Here is a 24,010-nt window from a genome sequence, read left to right on the forward strand (position 1 = left end):
TTAGTATTACCCGTACTATTATTCAAAATTTGAATATAAAAATATTTTGGCTATAAAAAGGAGGCTAACTTGACAGCTCGAATCGGCGGCTACACGAAAAGGCAGCCAAATTGACTTTTTATCCCTCATATCACACTGCAAACATCCGAAACAGATGCAAATGTAGGATGTATATAGAGAAAGCCTCTCTTTAACAAGAGGAAGTAACCCTTGTTTCGATTTGTTACCACAAGGCGGCGCTATAAATTGTTATCTCACGTGAACTTTAACAATTTTATAATGCAAAATAATGGAGTTTAGGGAATTATCACCGAGAAAATGTTCTATATTAACCATTATACTTTTCTTTCTTTTTCAAGAAAAGAATGTCCTGTGTCTCAGGCATGTCGAAAACTTTGAAATATCATCTCTGGGGCTTGATTTGGATAAAAGCACCTTTTCAGATATGAATGTAAACAAACTGCTTGAGAGACATCGACGTGACACCAGTGATAGTGATCCGGTTTGTGACAAACAAGAAAAGACATTCTTAAGTGAAATTTACAATAGTAAAACCAATGAAAATGGTACTAAAATTGAAAACCGGGTTAGTATACTTTTGTTTTTCGATATTCATTATGGTTTCATAAGTAGGCCTATGATGATATAAATATAGGTTGGAACTGTAGGCTACATAGGTAAATTGAATAAAATTGAAACCAACTCATCCTCCAGAACAGTCGAGAAAAGTACATTTCCTAGAAAAGCAAACGTATGCTATTGCTATGTGTCTTAATTTATGCATTTTGGATAAGAAAGTACTATCTCAAAAAAATGTCAATTTATTTCCTTTTTAGAAGATTTTCTTTCATATTCAAATTCTTGTGTCAAACTGAAACTGACATTCAATACTTATTTAGATAAATTATTCTTGACTTAAAGACTAACTGGTTCATCAACACTGAATGCATGCAGAATTATTATATTGTATTATATTATATACAAGTTAACTTTTGTTGACGAGTTAACCAATGAAATTTTGTTGATGTTGACGAGTTGACATGTAGACGAGTTGACATGTAGACTAGTTGACTGGTAATCTATCCAACGAGCAGTGAGCCATGTAATAGTACACTCACTGATTTGAGGGCTTTGCTTATAACCTCTTAATGTGTGCAGTAAGCTATACTTCCTCAAAATGTTGTGGAGAGTGTAAATGCTTTCATACAATTCAATTAAAATACTACCTCTTCTAGCCAGACTTTATTGATTGTTGAAGGGCAAGTAATATATCTGTAGGGATATAGATTTAGATGCAGTAATGGAATTGGACGATGGTCATAATTAGTCCACCCAACCCTGTAGCTACGAGCCTGCTTCTAGCTGTCATCCTCACCCATGAAAATCTAACATCAATGCCCAAAGCTGGTTTGTAGTTTGCAATAGCTTGACATTGTGAAGATGGGATATAAAAAATCTTTAACTATATGTATATATATTATATTTGTTTCAGTGGGTCTTTGATAATGAAAGTAACTTGAATTTAGCTTTGGCCTGGGCTGGAAAAGATGATGATGGGGTGAGTAGGTTTTTTTTTTTTTTATTTAAATGCATTATCTACATGAATTCAAAATAATTTACTGCATTTAAAAATAGGTTACTGATTCAATGTTTTTGAATGGACATCAGGAATACTGCCCAGAAGAGTAAAATAGTATCATGTGTTATATATGCATGTGGTTGGTAAAATGAGAAACTTTATATTTGTAATTTGTAAATCTGATTAAGATTGTTGTTAACAATAACCGCATTTGCGGCGGTAACTCACTGTTTACTAAACTAGAGTAAGTGTAAATGAGTACCCAAGAAGTTACAAATCGACAGATACCAAACAACTCATTGAAGCGTCTGCTTCAATGTACGCTTCAATGTAAGATTACGAGTGGGCCTGACAGAGTTCAGACGGACTGGAGCCATTGTCACTCATTGCTACAGTCTCTAACAGATCAAAGGTTTTTATACCAGCTGTGGTGTCTGTGTAATGAGTGTATCTCATTGAAGTTACTGCGAATCAGGGTAGAACATGCTTAAAAAGCACTGTGTTACATTTCCGCGATTAAATGAAAATAATAACAAGATTCAACAGACCGTGGTGGTTGCCGAACGTCTGATCATGATTACAGAGCTACAGTGCTTATTTGTTTAACTTAATTAACATAACGGTGCACACGGTGACTGTCAACAAACTAAGACCATCATGACGCGATTATCAAGAACTTATATCAAAAAAGAGGCTTGATAATCTTGACCCCAATTCTTGCAACTCGTTGGTGTTTTGATAATTGATATCCTATCTTGATATATTAATCTGAATTATTCAATCAATAAAGATGTTTATTTACTAAAGAAAACAGCTTAAGGACTCATACAGTGACGAATTTTCTGTCAAAATTGCTCGCTTTTTATTTCTTATAAAATTAACCGATTATCTCAAATCAGACCCGGTTACCCGTGAAATACTACCCAAAATCGGTCAACTGATTAACCGTTTCAACACTACAAGAATGTACTGCAATTATTGGATAGTGAAACTCAAAATGGAACAATGGGTTAGTCAATTTGGGTTTCGATTCCCCGGCAATTCATCATTGTTTTCAAAAATGTTCTTTTCGAAATTTCCATTAATAGGCCTACATATGGAACATTGGAGTTATTTTATAAAATTACTATTAGATTCTCTGTTTAATTGAAGAAGATTATAATAGTTAATTTACTAATGAGATTTTCTTGAAATAGTAAGGAGATTTTAGTCCATTTTTTTTACAATTTTAATATTTTGAACTATAATTTATATCTTTTTATATCAGGTGTTGTTGGCTGTTACAACAGAAGATTCTGGAATGACGGTTTCTGCTCAATTATGGAGAAGGTTAGTATGGAATTTTAGAATGTAATTTAAGCCTGAATAATCCCCATTGAATTTAGATATTAGTAATTTTATTATTTTAAATTGAGCTTGTGTCAATGGTACTGTATGATAACATCAGTTAGCATCATTTTGATGCCAAATTGTTTTTAACACAATGCAAATTTTGAAGAAGTTTGAATTTGAAAAATGTTGCTATAAGTATTTTGAGTTTGAGGATTTGTCTTTTCAGTACTGATTTTGGCAGAAACTGGAAGGATCAGAATAAAGATATTGAAAAAGCTGTGATTAGAAAGGGAGATGGAGTTGTAAGAAATCCACACAATTCTAAAAAGGTTAGTTTATTTATATTATTATATTATGAGGAAAGATATTTATTAAGTTACAGTAATGAAATAAGAATGAAAGATTATTATTCAAATTATAGTTAATGATTAGTGAATCGGTTCTCAACAGCTTAATTTAAGTCTAGAAAGTGTCTCATTGTAAATGGTTGTGATGTTGAAGGGTATAGGAGAAATCTACTGACTTGTTATATTGATCTTTTTGTAGGTGTATTTACTGACTTATAAAAATGTTATATATGTAACAGAAGATGGTGGTGCTACCTGGGTCAAGAGAACTGTAACTGCTGAAGGAGATTCACCTGGACAACTCATATTTCATTCTTCACCTGATTATCAAGATTATATATTAACTGTTTCATCCAAGGCCAATGTATGTTCCTTAAATTTAACAAACAGGGTGGACGTACATTAATGAGATATAGTATTTTCTTGATCATATGATGGAGCTCAATTTCAGAACTTCTCTAGAACTTTTTGAAATAAAACCACAAATTCTGCATAAATATTGGATCCATGAAATACAGTTGTTTTCTTCAGTTCGTGCATTGAGCAATTTTTTGACAGTGAAAATATTTTGTTATTGTGTCAAATATTATAGTTATTGTTGCTGTCAGAGAGATATGCCATAGATTGCTTACTGTAGTGTTTCCTGCTGCAAGATATATTATTATTTTTCTAGTTATATGCTACACTTGAAAACTGGAAAGACTGGTCACAGATTAGACAAGGGGTTCATGGCAATATTGATACAGCGTTGTGGTTAGTATATATTTTTAGTATATATTTCTCATGTGATGCTTTAGAATTTAGACCAATAAGAATCTTTCATTCAAAATCATGCTGTAAAGAAACCATGGGTAGTTTCCAGTCTTACTATTTTCTGTCTCTAATTTGGTAACATATACATTACAATTAATGTTGAATCTAAGAACTAAAATTGTTAAATTAAATTGTATTTATTGTCTATCCTATATTTAGGGGTAGTGTAGAATCTGGTTATCCTAAATCAGTATATTGTATGATTGGTAAACCACTTGTTAATATACAAGATTTTATGAACTCACTTATAGGTATGTTTTTTTACACATCAGAATTGCTAACAAAGTTACAAAAATTTCTGGGGGTGTAGTAGCACAATGAAGCTGAATGTCAAGGGTTCAATCCAGTTTCGACTTGCCAGTGATGCAGGGTTTGGCCTGACATGGAAAAGTGTGCAGTCGCTTGGATGACAAACTAAACTGATGTCCTGTGTGCTACGTTGAACCTTTAAAGATCCCTTGACAGTTGGAAATAGAATTGCATGCATTGTCAGTCTTCATTAACACCCCAGGTGTAGGAAGTAAAAAGTAAATATCTCTTTTATTTCATTTCACAAAAATTCCTAGGAATATTTTTTTTTTTTGTGAATTATGACCAAAGTAATATTTAATATTTTATTTTTGTTAGGAAATAAATATCAAAAAGAGTATGTATTATGTCGACATGAAACTACTGGTACTGCTATGTCACAGATTTTACAAAGAGTAGCATCATTTGGTATCAAGGGAAATTTTTATATGCCTCTGTTTTTAGAGATGAAAAGGCAGAACAGGTTTGTGTAAAAAGTTTTAGTTAATTAACAACCTTTGTGTCGTATTTAGAAAAAGAAAGTATTGTCTTTGTGGACCCCTTTCTTGTCAGAAATTCTTAATGTGTTAAAACTTTCTTTACAGTGAGCAATAAATTTAGAAAAACCTGAAGATTATACAGAGAAGCCTGTTGATCATTTTAACTTAGTATAAGTGCATGATTTGATTTTGTATTGTAGAATGCTAAAAGGTTTATGCAGATCTCTACTGATGGAGGTACATCCTGGGCTGAAACTGTTTTACCAACATTAACTGGTGACAGAGTAAGTATTGTTTCTATTCTATCTCTCATGAATTCACAAATTCTTGTTGCAACGTAAGATATAAAATAATAAATGGTATAACTATTAGGTTAGCCCTAGTAGAGAAAGAGAAAATAGACTGGTGTGGTCAGTAATGAAGCTTCCACAAAGATTCAACGATTTTAAGTAACTCCAATTTACTTCCTTGATTTATATCAACAACTGTTGCTTGATAATTATGATTTAATTTTTCAGTTTTATTCAGTATTAGATATGTCTGAAGAGTTGATATTTTTGCATGTTGATAATCCTGGAGGTAAGTTTAGAAACCCTTTTTAGGAAATCCTCTGTACAAGTGGGAATTTCTCCTTGGTTTTTTTTTTTTTCACCTGTCTTGTTTTTTTGTGGTTTTTTTTTGTGTTTTATATTTCTTTATGTCTTGTTTTGTTGCTATAGTTGTGTGTTGAATTAAAATCAATTGATTTATTTATATATATAGATACTGGTCATGGAACATTATTTACATCAGCTGCAGAAGGACTGGTTTATTCTGAATCATTAGAACGTCATTTATATCCCAATTATGGACATGGAGTCACAGATTTTTATAAAGTAGAATCTATTCGTGGTGTATATCTGGCTAGTCAAATAGACAGTGATGATTCTATTCATTCAATGATTACGTTCAATCGTGGTGCCACCTGGCAGAAGATAAAAGCTCCTGAAAATAGTGTTTGTAAATCAAATGTAAGCAATTCCTAAAATATTTGAAGATTTGGATGGCTATATAGCTAGGGTTTTGTTTGAAAGCAGACAATTGTTCATGTGAACCACAGTCACATTCATTTCAATACATACTTTTTGTAAGTCAGGCAATGAGTCCGTCAAGACACTGCCCAATGCCCAACGATGTCACTGTTGCACCATAAGGTGCTACAATAAATTCAAGGGGTATGATTTTTCCTCCTTTGTACAATTCTGCAAGTATAATATATGATAGAATGAAAATGTTGTGATTGAGGTCATGGTGCTATATTGCCACATATTAGTGTTTGTAGATAGTTGAGCACAACGTCTGGTGATGTACACATCATAATCTAAATCACTTGATCTACACTCTTGCAGATATTACACTGAATTGTACAAAGGAGGAAAAACCATACACCTTGACTGCAAGTGAAAATATTACCTATATTGAAATACAGATGTATTTAGTTTGTTAATAAGGCACTTAGTCTATTGTATAAAGTTAATATTATATTTTAGAGTTGTTATTTGCAAATACACAATAAATATAGTGTAGCTCGTGGTATTAAAGCCAAGTTACCATTAAGTATTCCTGATGCCAAGGGTTTAGTACTAGTGCATGGTAAGTACATTGACTGTATTTTATTCTTATAACAACAATACAATCAGTAGTATTAAAGTCACAAGTTAGTTAAACCATGAAGGAGAAATTCACTTAAAATTAGAATGATTTAACAAATCTAGAGAGCTGTAATATTTTGCCTTAAAGATGAGGATTGCCTCTGATGGTAGTGATCATGTAACATACAGTATCAATTAATGAAATGTTTATTATTGTATTCAATATTTTATTTATACCATCTAAATAATCATATTTACAGATTGTCCAGTGCATAATAAATGACAAATGGTTGATTTAATGTAATATTGTTTCTGCAGGTCATGTTGCAGATGCATTACAGACTACTTTACCAGATGTATTTTTAACCAGTGATGGGGGTTATACATGGAGAAAGGTGAGAATTTTGAATTTAAATTATTTACTTTTAGAGTTCTTTTGATGGACCATATGTTTCCATTGAAATTTTAAAGAGCATTTCATAGAAATATCATGTTTTTTGAAACTTTCTAAACCAGAATATATATACTATATATACTGTGTGTAATAAAATGCTCTTTTCATAGGTATTAGATGGTCCTCATTCATATCAGATAGCTAACTCTGGTGGTCTGATAGTAGCTGTGTCTTTATCTACCAATACACCCAAAATAGTGAAATTTTCTACTGATGAAGGTCGATGCTGGCATGAGTATGAATATACGGATGAAGATATCAATTTAACTGGCTTATTAACAGAGCCAGGAGGAAAGAGTATGACCTGCTCTATTTGGGGATATCATAAGCAAACACATAAATGGACGGTTTATGTTATTGATTTTAAGGATGTTATTGCCAAGGAATGTAAGTATAGATATATGTTTTACTCGACACTTTTTGTGCTATGAACATCATTATTATCTGTTTTCTTTGAAGTCAAAGTTCAAATCAGGTTTCTCCTATTCATTTATTTCCTTCCAATTTTCAACCCGGTTTCCCCCTGTCAGTGATGCAGGTAAGAGGGGCTGACATTAACCCACATCGTGCAGAAAAGTAGGACATAAAACTATTCATTTCATTTTCATTTTCCTAGTCATTTAAGGAGCCTACTGCTCTGATGATACAAATAACCATTTCATAGATTATGTGCAATCAGAGGATACAGCAAGAAATTGAAGCTTGAAATAAACTAGATGAGAATGGATTCCACTAAAACAAAGTGGTTGATGATGTCACTAATATGGAAGAGCCTTATGTCATACAACCATATTTTGCGATTAGTGACATAATCAAACACATACAAATTTTAATAACCCCTTATAATCTGTTTAACTATAATTTATTATAAGTTAATGTTAAAAATATGAAACATGAACTAAATTTTCTGCATTTAAAAATCTTCATAAATTAAAATTTGAAGGTAATTCTGATGATTATGTTGAATGGAAAGCTCATGAATCACTGCGTAAAAAAGAAAATTCTGGTGTAGAAGGTTGTTTATTGGGTAAAAAACAAAGTTTTAAAAAACTGAAGCCAGATTCTTGGTAAGTAAAATTACTCAATTTTGAACTCTTGCAATTTGAATTTTGTTTAAATCTTGGGGAAATTGTAATATGTAAATTGAAGTTCGTATTAAACTTAGATTTGATTAAAAATCAGTTTCGAGATTTTCTTAAAATTAAAAAATTAAAATTTCTGCAAATTTCTAATTGGATAGCTATGATTTGTCAAATTGAATCCTTCCTATTATATACATTTAATATCAACTGTATGATTTTACAGATCTATTTTAACATTAACAACAATCATATATATCTTCTGTATTTTATTATATTTTTTATTGAAATATTAGGTGTCACAACACATACTACTATAAACCAATAGAAAATAGTAAACAGTGTAGCTGTACAAGAGAAGATTATGAATGGTACGAATCTAAAATGATGTTTTTTTAGATGCCTACTTTACATAGTGGAATTAAATTGTCATTGTCTCTAATGTTTCCATTATTCTGTTGAAAGGTCCTGGTGAATGTGATGAAATATATTTTCAATCAGATTTTTAATGAATTTGCATAGATAAATGAAAGCTTCATTACTTGTTCAATGTTCATCTGACAAAATTCAGGGTACAATTTCATGTCCAGTCTACCAACTGCTACTTTTGGCAGTATTTTCTGTCTCGGTGTACAGTTTTATTGTAATGTCATGGGGATCAGACTAATTTCTACTGATATACAGTGCTGGATTAGCACCAATGACTGCGAGTGCCTGGTACTATCTTGTACTATCTTGTACTCACAATTTTTCACAATATTTAAGTATTGGACTATGTAAACTATAAAATACTACCGGTACTCATAATACATAATTCTGACTTAGTATTTCTATTATTCCAGTGAATTTGCCTTTAAACGTCCAGCTGGAAGTGATCTGTGCTTAGTAGACCCTAATTTTAAAAGTGGAGAGCTGGATGTTTGTGAAAAAGGAGAGATTATAAAACTCATCACCAATGGGTAAGAAAACTACTTAATGTACATCCCTTAGAGTTTATTCTATTTCTTATGTAGATTTCTTAAGATCCTAAAAATATTGCTTCTCTAAATAAATAAAGGAAGTAACTCTTGCGAAGAAGATAGTTTCAAACCACAATAGTAAGACTTTTAATCTTTCATTCAGTTTTAAGTTATACTTAGATCTGTTTATAGATATCGTAAAATACCAGGAGATGTTTGTGTTGGTGGATTCCAACCTAAAGATGAACATGTTGACATGAAAGCAAAATGTGATTCAAGAATTAAAGAGGAAGTATTGAAAGATGAAGGAAAGGTTGATAAACATTCACAAAATAAAGAATCAGAGCCTACTAAACATACAGCTATTTCAGTAAGTCAGATTTAGCCTTATGGACAGATTTTAAAAAATTTCCTTAAACTATCAGTATGCATGAAATATATATCCAGGTTATGTTACCTTTTAGGTAAAGTTTTTTTAAAAAATTAACGGCTGGATTTTTTTTGTTAAAACTTTCAGATAGATTTTGGTTCATAGTTTTCACAAATTTGAGCTAAAAAAATATTAGATCTATAAAAAAAGCGGAATGTCCCTTTAACAATGAGTAAAATATAGAAATAAAGAGGAAAAAAATATGTTCATTTCGCATTTAAATTCATTGAATTACTCAAATGCATTGAGTCTGAGTTTCGCATGTTTCTTCATGTAGCTTTTTTTGTCCACAACAACAGAACTCTTACTACATTTGAGTCTATCTAAATGTTAGTCTATTACAAGTTTTTGTGTTGACTGTAATAGTATTCAAACTTTTATAGATTATGATAGTATTCTAGATATATAGTGGTGTAACCTATTTTCGTGCATTTAAGGATTCAACACCGAATTTCGTCATAGTTGAAATAAACAAATTTTTTTTTATTGTCTTAGATGCTTCCTCAGATATTCTACAAAATAATTAAAATTGGTTTATTTCGGTTTTCTTTATGAATCCTTCTATTTGACCCATATTTCATGAGCAACCAACTCGGCAACGGTGGCAGAATGCGTCACCTATTTTCATGTACAATGTTTGATCTATAAGTAAGTCGAGAGAAACGCGTTGTATAGATAATCAGTGGTATAATTAACTTTTCTTAGTATTAATGTTTAATATCAATTCATTATAACTAATGACAATTCCTTCAAAGAACCGTGATATTAAAAAAAATAGTGACTGACAAAATAAGATCCGTAGTGTGATTTATTGCTAAGAGTCATTGAAACAACATAAGCATATGGCCCACATTGTGTTCCATAGAACATTTCTGCTGACACAGAATCTGCTAGTTGATCACGTGATTTCATTCGTTGGACTACATTCTAGCAGACGCAGAGGTCACGTTAGTTTGCACATGTAAATTATTAATCATTTCTGGAGATGCACAAAACATAGGTTAGCACAATATTAGGTTACTTGACTGTATAGATTACAAATATACTGTATGACTTTATTTGATATTACAGGGTACCCACTCTACACTAGTTACTGTGATAGTAATTATAGTTTTAGTTTCAGTTGTCACCATAGCATCTTTCTTCTTATATAAAATATATCTTTTACGTAAACAGTAAGTATTCAATTACCTTCTCACCAATATTGTAAATGAACATGGTTATAATAATAAACTCTTTATTTTACATGGGTCAGAATTATGCCCGATACACAAGGACATGTTCCTGTCTAACATTCAGCCCATGGGGACAATATCATGAAAAAAAAGAGATAGTAGTAGATAATGCTGTAAATGGAACTTGATGTAGCTATACAGCACAGGCTATCCAACTACATTATTTAGAGAAAACTGCCTTGTATTGTAAGCATATTTTATTCTTTTTGTGGCTATCAAATATTTTATAGTAACTTATAGTGTTTTTCATCAAACGGTATTTAACATTTATTTCAGTAAAGTTGTGTATCGATATTCCCTGTTAGCCCAGAATCAAGGGGAAAATCAAGATTTTGATGCCAATTTGGAAGGAGTATTAACTAATAATTCTTCATTGTATAATGATGACTCTGATGAAGAGGTTTGTTTATGTTTGAAGTATTGTCTAACAATAGAATAGTGTTTTCATGTAAAAGAGCCTAGAATCTAGTCTACTCTTCACAGCGAGTGCAATCTCTGGGTATAATTGGCATCTGATAAGAAGCAAATATGCATAATGTAAACTTTGTTCCTTTATTATTTGAAGTGAAGTACGATTGTGTATTTATTTTGGTATTCGACTTATATTGATCTGAATTGCAGCAAGATACAGCAAAATCTAATGGTAATCCATTTGAGAATAATTATAGATCTACTGGATCATCTAATGTTAATGTGACCAACAATATACCACCAGTTAAATCTTATCATGATGATTCTGATGATGTAAGTAAATGTTAACAATGTTATAATTTCATTATGAAAATTCATTATTAAGCCACTAAAGTTTTGTTATCATTTCTGACAGCTGGTAGTGGGTGTATGTTACCTTGCCTGGCAAGCTATCTTTTTTTTTAAATCACATTTCTATTTTTACTTGTGGCTCTTCACTAAATATAGATGATAATTTTATTATCTATTTATTTTATTCATATTTCAAGTCGCCCTTTCTTTTCTTTGTGGAATTCATATCTATATTGTTTTATTCTCGTTTTAGGATTTGTTAAATTGATGTGATAAGAAAGCCACAAGATCATTCCTATATATTATTATTGGTACAGTGAGATGTATATAATTATTGGTACTCAACTAATCTTTCGTCTGTGATATACACAGTTTCCTTCTATTTCTTTATATATTTGTATATTAGAGAAAGGCTTCATGTTCAGCCTGCACTTAGCCAGTGGTGGTAGTCAAAGACATTATCTTTTTGAATTGCTAAGGAATCAGAATCAGAAATTTGGAATGTATGTACAGCTTTAGCCATAACATTTGTTTTTTCAGTTTATACTGAGCTTTTCTAGCAGTAGTAATAGTTTCATACTTTTATTTAAGTTCATTTTGTCCCTAATTCTCAACTACTTTTGATTGTTTTTCAGGAATTCTTTTAGAATGTTATCTTTTATATCATTGTCTGTGTTTAAAATTTTTATGAATCTTTGTTCACAATGATTCTAGTTAAAGATGTTTTTTTTTTGCAATACCATTGGATGTAGACAAATCACTTATTATTTGCTCTCCTATAGATCCATTGAGTAATATAAGCTATTGTCTTGAATAAAATAAAGATTTGAAACTAACATTTGTGGTGGAAGAGTATTGTATAGATTTCATAAGGAAATTATTAGAACACACTGATTTTTTTCAAGTATATCACAAGATTTGCTGTATTGCCTATAAAAGTATGTAACTATTGACTGACAGATGTATTTATATTGATATAATTTTGGTGGAATTAAAAGAATTGAAGATTTATTTGTGTACAAGTAAATTTGTAATTATTCTGTATTATATCATTTATGTACTTGTTTAACCTTATTAGAATTAATATAAAATATTACTACATATTGAGAATTAGTACCAGACCTATATGTTTGTTCAACAGGTTTTTCTCTTTTAAATAGATTATACCCACTCCTTTTGGACTTTTTCAATTAAAACCTTATAACTGACTCCATGACTTTAACTTCTACTGATAGTTTTGTTTTTTATTTTATATATTAAAACTTAAAAATTCCATATACATACACATCTTTCAAAGAGACAATTCTTATGAAAACTTCCTAAACATACATTATATAAAGGTTATTTGAGGTTATAACTGTTTTGTGAAGATTTTAGTGTGGTGAAGCCTTTATCTCATTTGTAGAAAGTAGACTCTGTTAAATGTTGAATTTACCGTTGTATTTCTTCAAATTTGATAGTTCTTTGATACTGTAATTTTTCACATTTCCAGTTAATAGATAATATCCAGATAAGTTTTTTTTGATGTCCCTGAATGTACATTAATTGCTTTATATTTATTTTCTATGCTTGTTTTGTGAATGGTTGTCACATTTTTATACGCCCACGGCGTATATTGCCGTCACCCATGACCATCTGTCTGTCTGTCAATCACCCAAGGTGAACCCTATTGAAAATCAGAAGAATCCAAAAATATTTAATTGCTATTGCCCTTGTTCTTGAAAATGTATTCAATTTTTAACTCGTAAACACCATAGAAGGCACAATTCCTGACGAATTATGACAAAATTTGACATGAGTTATCTGTTTGAAAATAAAGGGGTGTAATATTAATATAATATTCAATTTTGTTTGATTTAGAAATTTCCTGTGTATATAATATTATCAGATTACAGGCTAGTACCAATGTTACTTTTATGTAATTCTGTGAAAGAAAGCCTACAAACTTGAATAGTCAAACAATAGCGTTTCTATAGTGTTGGCCAGGGGGTTTTGACAACTTGACAATTCTGTGGCCTCCTTCACCTAATGTTTCTTTAAAACACCACTGCAATCACCTCACTGTAAGTTCATTGAATTGATTAAGGAATGTCCTTAAATCTTAACTTAAAACACAGTGAAATGTAATAAGTACTATTGGTCTGAGAACATAAGAAACTCTTAAAGAGCATTATTAATTGGTATATTGGTATTTATAGGTATAACAGACTTTCTTATCATAGATTCTAGGTTTCTTTATTTCACTTGGAAATACATTATAAAATAGGGTGAAGGTCAAGTGATATGTATCATGCTGTAATAAGTTCACATACACAGTGTTATTAATTTACATAAACTATTTTCTGTGTTTGATTGATTTGTAATTGTTTTGCTAATTTAATAAATATTTTTTTTGTGAGTTTATTATTCTGAATATGGGTCTAATTAGTACCTATTTACATTGAGATACATCTAAGATGATTAGATCTACCAGTCAGTGACAGTGGCTGTCAGTGGGTTGTAAAAATGATTTTGCCATGTGCAGCTACTCCTGAGATTAACTAGGTAACGACCATAACAATATGTACTTAGTTCTAACAAAAATGTGGGATCGTGGACATAGGCTTAACTAAAATTGAACTGACTTGAAAAGGATACTGGATAGCATTGGCCTTTGGTCATAATTGCCTTATGTAAGCAAACATTGGCACCTGTTTCAATCAAGGCATCAGAAATCACATCACATTTTCCATTCCAAAGTGTGATTCCAGTAGCCTATGTATTTCAAATTTAACTCCATTGAAATTTTTGATGGGTGTCCTTTTGAGGGATATCCTTGTTGAATTCGAGCTGAGGATTACAATTTGAAAGCAGCCATATCTTACAATTTGGCATCTAGGCAAATTTTCATCAGACTTGATTTTTATATTACCAAACTACATGCCAAAATGTGTTTTCAGACGTGATTTAGATATGTTAAACTGTAGGGAATGGGTATGTTAAAGAACACTGTCTTCTTGGCCTAGCCTTTCCAAATAGCAATTTTTATTCTGAAATTAACATTGGCCAGATGATCTTGTGCCAGTGCAAATATTTTCATCTTGATTTAAATAAAATTAATTAATTGCTAGAAATGAATATATTTAACAAATACAAAATGTACATGGATTATTAAGAAGAAATTATTTTCTTGCCTCATCAATAAGTCTCTGAAGCATTAACTAATGGAGATATAAATAAAGTGATTTTAGTTGTAGGATAGCATATTTTTTTAAATTTCATGTGTCTTATAGAATAGAATTATAAGACCAGTTTGTGAAGAAAAGACATGCTGATTAGTGATTTATTGACAAAATCAAAATGACTTTCACTGTAGCCTAAAACAAAAATGAAAGAATCTCAACATAATTCTTATACCGTTAATTCCCTCCATCTTCCCCATATTTTAACTACTGTTTTTTGAATACAGTAAGCTTTCACAATATGGAGGCCCAATATCACACTAAAATAAATGTCTTTGTGAGCCAGTTTTACAAGATTCACTCTCAGCAGTGAGCAGACCACATTACGGTGTTTAGTCTACACTTTAAAAATTTATTTTTTGGTGACATTAACCATAGAATTGTATACTGTTCTATGCATTAACATAAGTCTTATTAATAATTCTTATTTATTCGTTAAATTCATCCATATCGACTTATATAAGAATGAATATCTATCTTATGCTATATGTTCGAAAAGATTGTACGCTGTCACTTTAACAGTGTTTGGCTGTGTTTGCTGAAGTTCGGTGGTAAAAAGGCATGCTCGTTTCTTTCCGCAATGACGTCAGTTATTTATAGACGTCACTAGTGAAATCACAACAAAAGTGTTAAACCGGTGTGACTGCCAGTAGGTAACTAAGAACAGGTAGGGAAGGTAATTTTCATCTTTGCTACAAGCGACCTGATAAATTATCCTAAATCAAGCTCATATTACTGAATTTATCAAGACAAAATAGCAGTATTGTTGGGGAACTCTATAATATTTAGAACATGGCACAGGCACAGACACAACTTGACAAGACGACTGCACTGTGTCTGTGGACATTGTGATGGTGGGCGTAACTTAGACTTAGTCAAGTTAGGGCCTAGTGCTGGTAGTTAGTAGGCCTACCTGTGAAGGAGGGTCATCCTATGTATGAATTACATAATGATTTTTACCAATGATTCAAATGATCTATTTTACAAACTATGATTTTTGCCTTCATAATCAGGCCCATAATAGGCTAAATAAAAAGATTTCTAAACTAAACTTACGCCTATATATATATATAGGGCCTACTTATGCTAGTTAAGTTACTTAAAAGTAATTCAAGTTGGTCAACTTATTTCTAACTTTGAGGTGCCAAAAACCATCTAAACCTTTTGATTATGTACAAAGACACCGTAATTGGTCCTAAGTACAAGGTGGGGGTGAGCAAGGGCCTCAAAACTGGCAATTATTTCGCTATGTTAATTTTGTATAAAAATTTTAAAAAAAAATAGAGCGAAAGCATACTAAATTAGTATTTGATTAAGCAGTTTGATCAAGATTGTTTTTTAGTGTTACTGTTTGGCCTTGTTACCTTCAGTAACATATTTCTCTACTATTAGGTTTTTTATTTTGCTAAAATTATAATATCTTGCTTTTCCAACTCAACCCTAAAACTAAATTTATAACAGATTTACCTAAAAAAAGTCAGACAACAATAAGATTATCATGATTACTATTTTGAAGGTCGGTTTGGTCCAAATGGACACAAAACATAAATTACAGTGGCGGTACCGGTACCAAAAAGTAAACTTATCATTTGGCTTAGATCAAGCTATGCTATAGACTTATTTTAGTAGCCTATAATCATTATTCACGAATTAGCCATATTCAATCCAGAACGAGGCTCATAACGCAAACATGAAAGAGATAACGTGTCACTATAAAATCACTACTTTGACGTCTTCCTGCTCCATTCTCATATTTGACTTAAAGTCAGTTAATTGATTAAATTAATTACTTTGATGATATCTTCAGATGAAGTTTGCCCTCAAACATCTCTGAGAAAGAGCAGTTTTAAGCCGATTATCTTGCTGTTGACCAGGTGTTAAGCGACATATATTTAAGTGTAAGTTTAAGCTAAGATTAGAAATATAGGAAGTTAACTGTACCAAATGAAACTGATCAGCAATTGGAATTGCACAGGACTTGGTTTTATTTTCCAGTAAGCTTACTACATGAGATCTCTCTTGTATAATTTCTTTAATATTTGCCCTGAAGAGAGGAAACCAGTTTTAAGAATTTTTATTCCTTCTGGGTGAATGCTTGGAAAAACTTAGTTCATTCCCGAAACATAAGCTTATATTTAGTGCAGTGAAAGATTTGTTTATGTTACAGGCCTGGTATGGTAAGATGGAGAATGGTATAAAGAAAGGGATGAATCTGTATACATGGAAGGATGTAGAATCTCATGATAAACGCGATGATAAATGGATTGTTATTGATGGTGAGGTATATGATATTACACAATGGAGTAAAAAACATCCTGGTGGTAGTAAAGTAATAAGTCATTATGCTGGACAAAATGCAACGGTAGGTGTTGATGATTTTTCTTGTTAAATACTCATTGTAATAGTACCATGTATATAAAGTTAAGACCTTTTCATAAGTCAATGTATTTAAAGGCAAAAAAAATAAACATGACTTCATGATTCAAACACCATCAAACATCCAGTCCAAAATCTTCATTGAATTTTAGTCTCTATGACAGAAAATATTCTGTCTGATGCTTGTAGAGAATGTCAATTTTACATCCATTTGGTACGATCCATGTGCTAAGAATTCTCGTTTGGTGAATTTTATTTTAACCTATAAGTTTATACCTTAGTGTTAATAAAGTATGTTTTTTGTTCAACTGTCACTTGTTATTCCAACTAAACACACAAAAAAACACATATAAAAAATCCTGTAACTGTATGCATTCGCAGTTTCACTTTGGAGTTTGTTGTGTATGACATTGATATGAAAATGTGCTTATATTCATTGGGAATTTGGCACAAATTGAAATTACTGTGCATTACTTTACAAGTTGCCAAATGGTGTTTGATTTATTAATATCTCAGAAATCAATGAACTAGGCTATAAAATGAGGTATCTATTTTAATTACTTCAATCACAATAGGTTTTGAATATTAAATTACCATTTAAATAATAATGATATTGATAGAGTGGATCTAGGAATTCAGTCAACTGAGTTACAGTAATTTAAGAGCAATTCCAGTAGTAATCTCAGTACCAGCAATAAAGATAATTATGGCATAAACGGTTATTGGTGTATTGTTATTTATAAACAATTTAAACTAAGCTTATAGGACATAGAACTAGTTAACAAATGAAAAAGCTTTAATCAGACTGTCACATTAGACAGTGACCATTTGTGATCTTACCGCAACCAAAAATTGGACAGCTACTAGCATGACATACCAGTATACTGATATTTTAGATAAATTAACTTAATATACTTAATATATACCATGGTATCACTGATTTCAAAATTTATTTAGTATTTTGTCAGTGTTTGTTATTAATAAGCTTATATATTTTATTTCTATAATGTAATATGAATTATGACAATTCATGATGCTGTGTGTGACACTTATTTAAGCTTGTCATTTTCATTTATTATGAATTACAAGTTCACATAGTTCACTTTCAGCACTTCATTTTCTATATGTATTACTATTTTTTTCAGCAAGCATTTAATGCCTTTCACAGCGATATAAGCATTCCAAGTAAATATTTAAAAGCAATTCATAAAGGCAGTTTAAAAGAGGAAGAAAAACAGATCTCAAATATTGATCAGGATTTTCAAAATCTCAGGGAAACTGTCCATAAACTTGTAAGTTATGTATTTCAATTTACAGTGGGATCTTTTGTTGAATTTATGTATTAGAATATATTTTATTTGTATTTAAAGACATGGTGTAAACAACCATAATATTAGCTATTAATGATGTTAAAGAAATCCTTGATAATCAGATAAAACAAGTTTGAATGGTAAATTTTATATGATAAAAGTGATTAAATCAGCTTAATATATTAAGTATATATTACTATTATGAAGTATCAAATATTAAATCTGAATTATGTGGATTGTCTTATAATTATCTGATTTTTTGCTACTTTTCTGAAAATTTGGCACACATTTTTAACATTCAAATATCAGTTTATCAGCTAGCCTTGCTATCCATGTTTCTGGTATAGTAATAGAAATAGATAAGTATGCTAATGCTACTTATAGTATTACCTTAATTGCACTCTATATTGGCTTGCTAGGTTTTGTTAGTCTAATCAAAGACAGAAAACAATACATGGTACATTTGATGCACAATTTATGTTGTTACTTGTGTTATTACATCATGATATAAATAAAGAAATTGTCAAACATAGCCTTATAATTAATTTTATTTCAGGGAATGTTTAAACCAAGTTACTGGTTTTATGGCTTAAATATGTTTCATGTAATAGCTTTAGATGTTGTGGCCTATTTTATACTACGTTACTTTGGTATTGGATGGATGCCTTTTATTATCTCTTTAGCTATATCAGTGGTAGTACAGGTAAGATATCATCAGTTATAATGAAGTTGTCAATATCATTTCCATATTGATACTTTATTAAAGAAAATATTTTGCCAATTACCAGTATTTTCATCTAAAATGAGCAATTTTTATTTGCCAATATTCCAAGTGCCTACTTCTGCCTATGCACAGTAAAAAGTATAAGTAAAACTGGTTGCAATCATAGGACCCAAATATATTTTTGATGGAGAACAATGTAATTTCAAAATGTTATTGTTTAGATTATTCTAATCATCTTTTAAATGGTCTTATTTTAATGTTATTGTCTTTTATTACAGATTCAATCAGCATACCTGGCCCATGATTTTGGTCATACTTCAGTTTTTGGAACAAAATATAAAATTGATTCTTTTCTTGAAAGAATATGCCTAGGCTTTATGAAGGTAGGCTTTGTGCATTTAACATTTTTTTTTCTCTCTTTTAGTTCAGCCAACTTTAATAAGGTGAAGCCAACAGTCACTGATGTGGTACATGGTCTCACTTGCTATGGTCATTGGCGACTATTGGTATTTTTGTATGTCCACAAGTTTGTTTGAATGATCTGGACAAAAAAAAAAGTTGTAGACTTTCAAATGCATTTACCACTTTTGATAAATTATGTATTTATTTGGGTTTGTAGGGAGGTTCAGCTAAATGGTGGAATCATATGCACTTTCAACATCATGCTAAACCTAATGTGGTAAGAACAAATGTTTGTTGCTAATTTTTTATACAAGATTTATTCAAGGCCGAAAAAAAAGGTTACATTTTCTGATTAATCATTTCTATTGTTCTAGTAAATGCTAAATTTATATGATTTATTTACAGTTGAATAAAGATCCAGATACAAGACTAGAAGCTCTGTTTGTTGTTGGTGATGTCATGCCTGTCAAGGTAATTGTCATTTAAAGAATTTCATATGCAGGACGTTTCGAAATTAGAGCCCATCGTTTTTATATGATTTTCATAAAGTTTGGTGTGGTATGTTTATTTCAACAAGATAAGTTCGAATCTGATGAAATTGAACAAATAATAACAGAGTTTCAACGATTAATATACTGAAATTATTTTAAATGTGACTTATGAATAAGATAGAGGTGACAGTTTATGCCTGAATTTTATTTAGCGTGTAGCTTTAGAATTTGTACAGATTTGAATCTGAGTGCATTTGACAACCAATACCAGAGTTTTATCAACTGATAGTTTATCAATACATGTATACTGAAAATTTATCAGGGAAGAGGCCTTATCTTGCTAAGCAACCACGTTCAGATGTTGGTGACTAAATCAAGCTGCTGCATGTATTGTTATAAAGTTGACCTGTATTACCATATATAATGTCTTGATGTTTCTAAACGCCATGTTTTCAGACTAACAGTTGTTATATTATCTCTTTTTGCTGTAGGTAGCAGAAAGGAAAAAAGATAGCATGCCATACAATTGGCAACATAGATATTTTCTTGTTAGTAAGTAGGCTATTGATTTATCAAGCTACGATTTATAGAACATTGAAAATGTATTTTAAAACCTAAAATATCAATAACTGTTTTCTTATGGCAAAGGCAGAAAAGTCATAGTGAAGTTTGCATGAAAAGTATGTTTTGAATACCAGCTCTTATTATCATATTTTTATTGGTTGATCATTTCAACTATTGGAAATAGCTTAAGAAAATACTGTTAATCAGATGTTGTATTTGAAGATGGCCACCTTTTGTTTTTCTTTTTTCTTCACAATTTGCAACCTAACTAAGAATCTTTTGTTCAAATATAGTGGAAAGCATGCATTACCTGGTGCAAGTAAGACTAATTATTTTTGCATAAACAAATGTTACAATTTCAGTTGGACCACCATTTTTATTTCCTGTTTATTTCCTGTATGCATTGAATCGCCATATTTTAACTCGAAGAGAATATCTTGTGAGTATATTTTACATGTAGTATGAATTAAAACTTAAGTTTAACCTAGGAATTGTTTTCTATCCACGAATCTGAGGCCTTGATGTTCTACAAACTTGTATATTGTAAAGATCCATTGACACTGACTGATTTCTTTATCCAGGAAAAATTTCCTTCAATGCACAGAACATCTTGTTGCCCATTTTGTAAGTCTTCGGGATCAGAAAAGGTGCATTGTCTCTACTGGATTTGACCAGCATTCTTTTTTTCAGGATTTTTTCTTTACTATATGTTATTGGACTAGATATTGGTATCTATATGGTGGGTTATTGGGTTTTACTTCAGCTCTCGCCTTTCAACTTGTTATGAGGTAAATCATTAATTATCGTTTGCCTTATTCTCAAAAACTTAACTTAAATAAATTCAGATTTAAAAAATACAGGAATCTGGTTGGATAACAAAACCAAATGTAAAATAAATTATAGTCATTGACCAATCAGATGACTTGAACACTAAAATCATTTTAAGTTTTCATGAATAAGGCCCCTGGTCTAGTAGCATTGTGTCTAAACCACTCCACATCAAATAATATATGTTATATAATATTGATCAGAAGATAATGTGAGAAACACAGCTTGGGATTTCCAAGAATCTCAGTTGTTTGATTTTACCTGCAAGGCAATGGAATACTAAATGTGATGTCTAGCGCTTTTGTTTTGATTGAAAGAGTTGTTTAAATTTCAGCTGTAATTATCATCTTTGAGAATAAAAATCCAATATCTGATTTGCCTAAAATTAAGAAAAAAAAGAAGGGAAAAAGTGAATATTTTGATGACTATATCTTTAAATTTACTTGATATATGAGAAAACTATTTTGTATTATTAAAGGGTATTTGAAAGTAGTTGGTTTACATGGGTCAGTCAATCTAATCATATCCCAATGAGTATTGAAGAAGATGATGCTAAACCTTGGCTCAGACTACAATTAAATGCAACATGTAATGTAGAAAAATCAGCCTTTAATGACTGGTTTACTGGACATTTAGATTTTCAAATAGAACATCAGTAAGTATTTCTATTATAATCTTTATTTTAAGATAGTGACAATAAACACTGTAAAGTAATATAAGAATATTACACTAAATCACTAAATTATAAATTTTTATCATTGATTTCACAAAATTTGTGCTTTGAGTCTAGTTTTACTATGGTTAGATTAGGTAGTCTGCTAATACTAATAGTTTGCTGAATTGTAGTACATATCTATTTATTTTCAGCTTATTCCCAACAATGCCTAGACATAATTTATATAAAATCCAGCCATTAGTCAAGTCACTCTGTGCTAAATATGATTTGAATTATGAGGTGAAACCATTATTAAAGTCCTTTAAAGACATTGTCAGGTAAGTTTTAGATTTTTATATGTGTTGAGATGTTTGACTGATTAATTACAGATTTGAAATTGAACTAAACATGAAAATCAAATTAATGGCTGTCTTAATGTCTTATTTTCTGTACATTTCAGATCACTGAAGAAGTCTGGTCAAATTTGGTTAAAAGCTTACACTAGATTTCATGGTTCAAATGCCTGTAATAACAATTCTTCTTAAGGCATGACATTTATGATTTATATTTTGCTTATTTAGATTTATTTTTGTTCCTTTTGTTCTTTTTTTAATATTTAAAGCTTTTTACACAAGAATAATTTTCTTGACAAGGTGAAAGCGTTTGGAAATGTGTTATCCACACACTCATATCTTTTTATATTGAAATATATTTTTGCATTACTGAAAAATAACACATGATTACATATTCTACTACCATAACACAATTAATCCAGTCTAAATTTGTGCGATATTCATGGACATAAGGATTCATTTTTCAAAATTTTGTCAAAATTAAAAAAAAAAATTATTTTTATGTTCTAAATGTTTCTTCAGATATTTTAATAAAATAATTACAGTTGGTTTGTTGCGTTTTGCTTTTCTTCCCTTTTGACCCACATTTCATAAGTAAACAAAATCTTGTTTTTTTCGTGAAAATGTGCGATCTACAAATAATATATTTTTTTGGCTGACAAGAAATCAGTTAGTTTTTCAAGTGACTTTATTCATTGGAACATATAACATCAGACGGCACTTATAATCTATCAAACAGCTTCGGGTTTTAAGGCATTTTGACTGATAAAAAATTGTTTTTAGGTAATAAATGAAATCAGCCATTTTTTTTATGCTAGAAACGAGTAATAAATTTGAGCTTGCTGTAAAATTTTGAAGGATTGTATTCTGTAAAGCAATGAATGGTTTTGATAAAACATTTCTAATGGATTATATAAGAATTGTTTTTACTAAATGCCATATAAAGATAATAATGAATGGTTTGTTTAATGAATCTCATATTGAATTATTTATCCTTTTTAGTTATTGTGGACTTTTTTGTTAATAATATTGGTGTTTAATACGTATTTATATTTATTTAGGACACTGATACTAGTGATAGCATCAATTTCCAATTTTAAATCAGACGTCTGTGGCTCCTGCAATTCAACAAAAACTAAGTATTTGATGACAATACTAATCTCGAAATATGCTTTATCACATAAGGTCCTTAGTTTTAGTGGAATTGCAGATTCACAGACATCTGATTGAAAATTATGTGTGCTATGTGCTATCAGTGTCCTAGGTACACATAAAATTTTTTCAGAAAACCTTTTTACCTTCTAAGGATAAAAGTTGATTGCTACCGCTACATACAAAATTAACAATTGTCTCATTTTATAGAACTTCATCTTGAAATTCCTCTTCCAATCAAAGAATCATCATAATTTGGCAGGATAGTAGCAATTCATCAACTTTCACAGAACAGGTGGGAATAGACAAGGTCCATTGAGGTGTGGCGATATAGTATTTTCTACATTTTGATAATTCCCAACTTTATTGTGGGTATTTTTTTTACCTGCTTTTTTTATGCTGCTTATCATTACCAAGAACCAATTAGTAGTTTTTTTAATGTGATAAAAGTTTGTACTTGAAGGCAAGCAAGACCAGCTATAAATAAGAACAAAAGATTTATTTTGATACTTTTCTTGTTATATA

General features: G+C 30.6%; 2 protein-coding genes across 2 annotated transcripts; both read left to right on the forward strand.

The window, feature by feature from the left end:
- Positions 1–239: 239 nt before the first annotated feature.
- LOTGIDRAFT_231095 (hypothetical protein) lies at positions 240–12,563 on the forward strand. The gene is made up of 22 exons (XM_009051719.1): positions 240–586; positions 1,493–1,558; positions 2,847–2,908; positions 3,138–3,240; positions 3,458–3,622; positions 3,932–4,011; positions 4,231–4,322; positions 4,699–4,843; positions 5,060–5,143; positions 5,378–5,438; positions 5,622–5,869; positions 6,389–6,491; positions 6,809–6,885; positions 7,055–7,331; positions 7,888–8,011; positions 8,320–8,394; positions 8,866–8,982; positions 9,175–9,352; positions 10,484–10,587; positions 10,924–11,047; positions 11,269–11,391; positions 11,663–12,563. Exons 9-22 carry the CDS (start codon positions 5,075–5,077, stop codon positions 11,675–11,677), a joined length of 1,695 nt encoding a protein of 564 aa, XP_009049967.1. The 5' UTR covers positions 240–586; positions 1,493–1,558; positions 2,847–2,908; positions 3,138–3,240; positions 3,458–3,622; positions 3,932–4,011; positions 4,231–4,322; positions 4,699–4,843; positions 5,060–5,074; the 3' UTR covers positions 11,678–12,563.
- Positions 12,564–16,836: 4,273 nt separating this feature from the next.
- LOTGIDRAFT_113523 (hypothetical protein) lies at positions 16,837–22,525 on the forward strand (the record flags this gene model as incomplete). The annotated part of the gene is made up of 12 exons (XM_009051720.1): positions 16,837–16,992; positions 18,152–18,298; positions 18,873–19,019; positions 19,319–19,423; positions 19,660–19,719; positions 19,848–19,913; positions 20,425–20,485; positions 20,860–20,936; positions 21,188–21,285; positions 21,804–21,980; positions 22,193–22,318; positions 22,441–22,525. The coding sequence occupies 12 exons, from the start codon at positions 16,837–16,839 to the stop codon at positions 22,523–22,525; spliced, it is 1,305 nt and encodes a 434-aa protein (XP_009049968.1).
- Positions 22,526–24,010: the final 1,485 nt, after the last annotated feature.

The sequence above is a fragment of the Lottia gigantea genome, assembly GCF_000327385.1.
Source record: "Lottia gigantea unplaced genomic scaffold LOTGIsca_17, whole genome shotgun sequence".
Taxonomy (NCBI): domain Eukaryota; kingdom Metazoa; phylum Mollusca; class Gastropoda; family Lottiidae; genus Lottia; species Lottia gigantea.